Here is a 6173-nt window from a genome sequence, read left to right as displayed (position 1 = left end):
TGTGTGTGTGTGTGCGTGAATTGTTTCGATTTCCCCGCCGCTCACACACAGTCACTCTGTGCATCTTCGTAGTTCACTGTTTCGTGTTAAACCTTTATTCTCTCTTTGTGCGTCTGTGTGTGTGTGTGTGTGTGTGTGTGTTTGCGCGGTTAGTACGGCGGCACACAGGGCTCTGCGGAAGGAGTTCGGTAGAAAGGGGGAGGAGGGCGGAGATAAAGCAGCGAGCCGGGCATCGTGCTCCTCCGCGAACACGGGCTGCATGGTGCACGGAGCATCCTGAGTGACCGCCGACAGACACACAGAGCACGTACCAAGCGCGCGCCCACACATGCGCAAGACATTTGTGTCCCGTGGAGGATTTCAGGCGCCGCGGACGATGGTGTTTCGGCACGACCCACCGCCGGAGCAGGCGCCCGCCAGGCACAGCGCTGCTGCAGCTGCTGTTCCAGCCACGCCGATGGACGCGGCGCCAAACAAACGGCCACGCCTCGAGCCATCACCGCGGGGCAGACTATCGGTGTCTGCGGTGCACACTCCCGAGCTTTCGCTGCCGCCGCCGCCGCACGCAGAAGTGCTGCAATCATGTGAAGTACAGAAGCTGCACAACACGGAGGAGGTTAACGCGCCGCGTGTTTTTCTCCACACGACGCACCACCACACTCCATTGCAACCGATGATCGGGGTATCGGAAGGGGAGGAGGTTCTGTTCGAGAGCCAGGAGATTCTGCAGCGCGAGGTGGAGGAGGACCTACGACTCTCAGAAGACCTCGCTTTCACGCCCAGCAAAACAACGGCCACATCGACAACAGCAGGGCACATGTCTCCACCCTTTGCGCTGACGCAGCCGGTGCAGGAGGAGGAGGAGGAGGGGAAGAAGGAGGGTAGGGTCGCCATGGAGAGTAATGCCCAGCCTGCTGGAGTGCTGTTTGACGGCGTTGAAGGCGGGTACGGTAACAGCAGCAGCGGCTATCCGGCGCCGATGCCGGCGCTCGCACCTGCTCCTGTGGTGAATAGCAGTGGTGTCTTCTATGATCTTCCTCAGAGCGTACAGACATTCTTTGAGACTCGGCGCGGCATCAAGAAGTTGTACCCGTGGCAGCATGAAGTTCTCATGCGGGATGACGTACGCGGCGGTGGAAGTTTAGTTTACAGCCAGCCGACGAGCGGAGGCAAGACATTAGTTGCTGAAATCTCGCTTCTTCGATGCCTTTTAAATCGCCAAAAGTCGTGTTTTTTCGTTCTCCCGTTTGTGTCGCTGGCAGAGGAGAAGACAGAGGCGCTGCGGCCCCTCGGCGATGCGTTGGGTTACGCCGTGGACGGCCACTACGGTACACAGGGGAGGCTCCCCCTTCCCAGGCGCACGGCGGTGTACGTGTGCACACTTGAGAAGGCAAACTCTGTGCTTAATCACATGCTAGATGAGGGCCTCATAGGAGGACTCGGTGCTGTCGTCGTAGATGAGCTCCACATGCTTGGCGAGTCGCGTCGCGGCGCGACGTTGGAGCTGTTTCTGTCAAAGCTGCTGTGCTTTCCCAACAAGGTGCAGATCATTGGGATGAGCGCCACAATTCCAAACCTGCCAAACATTGCGACGTGGCTGCGCGCTAGCTGCTATGTGGGGACATACCGCCCTGTTCCACTGCGGCAGCATGCTGTTGTGGAAGGCATGGTGATGCTGGAAGGCAATCGGAATGAGCGCAACCTCGTCGCCGCTGGGTGCACCACAGAGTCAGAGCAGTTGCTGCTCCTGGCGACGGAGGTGGAAAAGGCATCGGTGCTGATTTTTTGCGCGAGTCGGCAGCAGTGCGTTGACACGGCACGCCTCATTGCACGGCACCGAAGTGACGCACGGAATGGCTACAACACCAGCACGAACGACGCCTCTGCCATCGCGGCTCTCCTGGCGGATCTTAGCTCCCTCGACCATGACGCATCGCAGCTGAGCTATCTGATCCCGCACGGCGTCGCTTTCCACCACGGCGGCCTTCTCGGGGAGGAGCGGGAGCTGATTGAGCGGGCGTACCGCCAGCGGCTCATCACTATTCTCTGCTGCACCTCCACACTTGCTGCTGGGGTTAATCTGCCAGCGCGACGCGTAATCTTCAAAACACCGTACGTTGGCCGCGACTTCTTGACAAAGTCCCGTTACCTGCAGATGTGCGGACGCGCTGGCCGTGCTGGTCTGGATGAGTTTGGTGAGTCGTTCTTGCTTCTGCCTCGCAGGGATTGTATGAAAGGACGCGCATTGATGCAGCAGGATGTGGAGCCTTGCTTAAGCCAAATGCTGGAGGAGGCGAGCGCATTTGAACGGTGTGTATTGGAGTGCATTGCGGTCGGTGTCATTCGCAGCCTCAGCGACGCCCACCGGTGGATGGGGAATCTCTTGTGTCACCACGCAGCGGGGCCGTTTGATGCATCGTACAATGTGGTGTCAAGGCCATTGCCGGTGGTACTGGACGACATTTTGCAGTCGGCGCTTAGGCAGCTGGAGCATAGTGGGTTGGTGCAGCGGGTTCCACGGCAGACAGGTGACGGGGGCGGTGTAGCCACACATCCTACGACTCACAGCAACGACGGTGGCGGGGAGAACAACAATAGCAACAAGAACAACAACAAGAGCGCTAACAACAACACGGACGAAACGGTCTCACTGTCGGCTACACCGTTTGGCACCTGCTCGGTGCGGTCGTGCTTTAGCATTGAGGAGGCCCTCTTGGTGCGCGAGGAGCTGGAGCACATGCAGCGCACCGGCCTTATTCTCGTCGACGATCTCCACCTGTGCTACTACCTCACGCCGCTGCGGGAGATTGGGGACTGCAATTGGTCAGTGTACCGCGACGCGCTCTCACAGCTGAGCGACACCCGCCAGCGCATTGCAAACATGATTGGCGTAGACGAGTTTTTCGTTCATCAGCGCGCTATGGGGCTTGGCGACCCTGCTGGAAACAGCAACAGCCAGTTGTTCAGAACGCGCCGCTTCTTTGTGGCCATGATGCTCGCCGACCTCCTCAGCGAGGTGCCAATGTCTGTGCTGGAGCACCGCTACCAGTGTAACCGTGGACAGCTCCAGAGCCTCATGCGCAGCGCATCCATGTTCAGCAGCTCCATCACGAGTTTCTGCCGTGCCATGGAGTGGTTCTCGCTCGAGGCGGTGCTGGCGTCGTACGTGAAGAGGCTCGGCTTCGGCGTGAAGCCTGACATTGTGCCGCTGATGGAGCTACGCGGCGTGCAGCCGGGGCGTGCGCGGGCCCTGTGGGTCGCAGGCTTCAAGGACCCCGCAGCGATCGCGGCATGCAACCCGGAGGAGTTGGTCAGGCGTGTGAAGGCCTCCAACCCGCCCGATAACAAGACGGTGAAGTTTTTCTCCTTGCGCAGCGCCATCAGCCTGGTGCGCCAGGCGAACGTTTTGCTGCAGCAGACGATACTCGAGAAGAAGGGGGAGCTGCTGGAGCTGACGCACTGCTCACGGGTGCCCCAATGAGGGAGGCAAGGCGTGGAGGTTGGGAGGCGGGGAGTGTGGCGTCACAGGTGTCTGCTGCGATCCAATGTTGTACGCGTTGCTTATTATTTTCTGTGGCCATTTGGTGCTCATTTCTCTTTATTTTGCGTGCTGCTCCTGCTCCATGGCTGCTGTCCGCCATGGGTACTTCGTTTATATTTTATTATTTTTTCTTTACTTCGCTTTATTCTATCTGTGCGTGTGGGTGTGCTTGCTCCCCTACACGCTCCGCGGAAGGGCTATCAATAGAGGTGGGAGTTGGCAGAGGCGATGCTGCTGGTGGCAGCGCTGCTCTTCGTGTTTGGTGTGGCCGTCGCGTCGGTGCTGGTTGAGGCGTCGCAGGGCTGCCGGTGCTACGTGCACGCCAGCGTTGCTGTCGCTCTTCTCCCACTAGCGGCGCTCGTGACACTCGGCTTCGGCCTGCTTGCGCAGAAATTGGTGGAGTACATCCACGATGTGGCGCAGAGCGGCGTGCTGCCCCCGTTCCTCTCCTACGCGGCGCTGCGAGCGCGGCCCATCGAGGGCCAGTCGGTGACGCTCCTCGACATTCAGCTCGTTGCAATCCTGCTGCTGCTGAGCTACGCAGCAACAGTGGTACTGCGACGTTTAGTGGATATTGTGCGCTTGCTGAAAATATCGCGCCGGCGTCTCGTCATGAAGTAAAACAGCAGCAGCATGGTGGGGGGCACGAAGGGGGCCTTTGTGGGTGCCTCCCCCCCCCGCCACACAAGAGGGGGCTGTGTTTCTCGCCCACGGCGTTGCGTGTATTACGTGCATTTGCCGAACTGTTTCACGACTGGCATCTCTTGATGCTTCCTGTGGCGAAAATGATATTCTGTCTTCGTTCTCCTCCGTCTTCTCCTTCTTTCACTCCGCAACGCGAAACATTCCCCGCTTACTCTCAGTGACACATAACACCAATGCAGGAAAGAGAGGTGGAGCTCTTCGGTGGCGCCATCACGTGCGCCCTCCCCACCACTGCGGTCGACGTGAGCGAGTTCCGTCAGGTGCCCGACACGCAGGAGGTGTACGCAGAGGCGGAGACAGGCATGTGCATCATCGTCGAGCTGTTGTCGCGCCAGCGTGAGTTGAGTGACGCGGACTGTGGCGAGTTCTTCTACAAGGACCTTGCACACGCAAACGGCTGCGTTCACGGTGACTACACCATCCAGCAGCAGCGCCAGCTCGTCTCCTCTGAATACCCGCACGTCTCGCAGCTTCCACCAGAGGCCGCGCCGCAGCAGCAACTCCGGCGGGACGTGTACGGATGCCTCGTCTGCGGCCTGCAGCGTGTTTCTAAGTACACGAACGAGAAGGGCAAGGAGAACGACGTGCTGGTTGCACTGGCAGTTCTGCGCCTTCCCCCACCCATTTCTACCGACGTGCTGCTCTCCATCTCCGCCCCGCAGCGTATTCACCCGGAAAGCAGCGAGGCGCATGTGGTGCAGCGGCTGCGTGGCGAGGCGGAGGTGTTGGCGCTGCTGCAGAGAATGCTGCTGACGCTCAACGTGAGGAACTGGGGCTTATTTGTGCCAGAGGACTGAGCGAGCAAACGAGAGAGAGAGACTTGTAAAAAGGTCGATACGTCATTCATTTAACTCCGTACTACCCTCTCTTTCTTGTGTTGTGCTTTCCTTCGGCAGCAGCTGCTGCTGCTGCTGCTTCTCTTCTTTCCCTCACTTCCCATCTCTCCCTCTGTGTGTCTGCGTGTGCCTGTGCTCCACGTCCTGTGCGCCGCCAGGGCACCAGAGGCAACAAGCAAAGGAATCAACATCCGAAGAGACATACACACAGCCATGCTGCGCAAGATCGCCCAGCCGTACAAAGTGGCCATCCGCCGCTGCACCTCCACTGCGCCGGAGGCCAACTCCAGCAAGGCGATCCTGCGCCTGATCCGGTTCGACCCTGCCACGAACAAGCAGCGGGTGGAGAGCTACGAATACGACAAGCACCACGACTACATGGTGCTCGACCTCATCACGGCGGTGAAGGCACACCAGGACCCCACGCTGGCCTTCCGCGCGTCGTGCTGCGAGGGCGTCTGCGGAAGTTGCGCGATGAATATTAATGGCATTAACAGCCTCGCCTGCATCACGTTTTCGCAGCAGGTGACGACGGTCGGACCGCTGCCGAACTTTCCCGTCATTAAGGACTTCGTCGTTGACCTGCGCCACTTCTTCCGGCAGTACGCGTACATCCGCCCCTTCGTGCGCAACTCGAACCTCGACCGCAGCCGCGTAGACAATATCATGGATCGCTACAACACGATCAGCAAGACGATTCATGGCGTTAGCCCGCGTGAGGAGGCGCTGCAGACGGAGCTGCCGTCGCACGGCGGCGTGCAGACGGAGGTAGTAGGGATGCTGCGCCTCCTCGACGCGCTGTGCGAGGCGGGCGACGTGACGCACATCGTGTGCACGCTGGGCGAGCTGGAGGCGAGGGGCGTGCAGCTCGACCAGGAGAAGGTGAAGGTGCTCCTCGAGACGGCGCTGCAGAACTACGGCAAGAAGCAAGGCGCCGCGTAGAAGGAATGAGGAAGAAGAAAAGGGAAACGGGAAAGCAACACGACCAAAAAACAAACAAACAAAAAGGAATGGTGTCGAGTACTGTGCGTCACATTGCGAACCACCTTTTTTTTTCGTGTGTATGTGTGTGTGTGTGTGTGTGTGTGTGT

The 6173-nt window shown here is 59.2% G+C and overlaps 4 protein-coding genes across 4 annotated transcripts; all 4 read left to right on the top strand.

The window, feature by feature from the left end:
* Positions 1–328: 328 nt before the first annotated feature.
* Positions 329–3481, top strand: DQ04_00461030 (putative ATP-dependent RNA helicase; the record flags this gene model as incomplete). Its single annotated transcript, XM_009309037.1, has 1 exon — positions 329–3481. The coding sequence occupies one exon, from the start codon at positions 329–331 to the stop codon at positions 3479–3481; it is 3153 nt and encodes a 1050-aa protein (XP_009307312.1).
* Positions 3482–3769: 288 nt separating this feature from the next.
* Positions 3770–4162, top strand: DQ04_00461020 (hypothetical protein; the record flags this gene model as incomplete). Its single annotated transcript, XM_009309036.1, has 1 exon — positions 3770–4162. The coding sequence occupies one exon, from the start codon at positions 3770–3772 to the stop codon at positions 4160–4162; it is 393 nt and encodes a 130-aa protein (XP_009307311.1).
* Positions 4163–4419: 257 nt separating this feature from the next.
* On the top strand, positions 4420–5043 carry DQ04_00461010 (Ran-binding protein; the record flags this gene model as incomplete). Its single annotated transcript, XM_009309035.1, has 1 exon — positions 4420–5043. One exon carries the CDS (start codon positions 4420–4422, stop codon positions 5041–5043), a length of 624 nt encoding a protein of 207 aa, XP_009307310.1.
* Positions 5044–5295: 252 nt separating this feature from the next.
* Positions 5296–6024, top strand: DQ04_00461000 (electron transfer protein; the record flags this gene model as incomplete). Its single annotated transcript, XM_009309034.1, has 1 exon — positions 5296–6024. One exon carries the CDS (start codon positions 5296–5298, stop codon positions 6022–6024), a length of 729 nt encoding a protein of 242 aa, XP_009307309.1.
* Positions 6025–6173: the final 149 nt, after the last annotated feature.

The sequence above is a fragment of the Trypanosoma grayi genome (assembly GCF_000691245.1).
Source record: "Trypanosoma grayi strain ANR4 Tgr_46_V1, whole genome shotgun sequence".
NCBI classification, from domain to species: domain Eukaryota; phylum Euglenozoa; class Kinetoplastea; order Trypanosomatida; family Trypanosomatidae; genus Trypanosoma; species Trypanosoma grayi.
The sequence above is the reverse complement of the archived record's forward strand: the minus strand, read 5'-3'. Positions and strand labels throughout refer to the sequence as shown.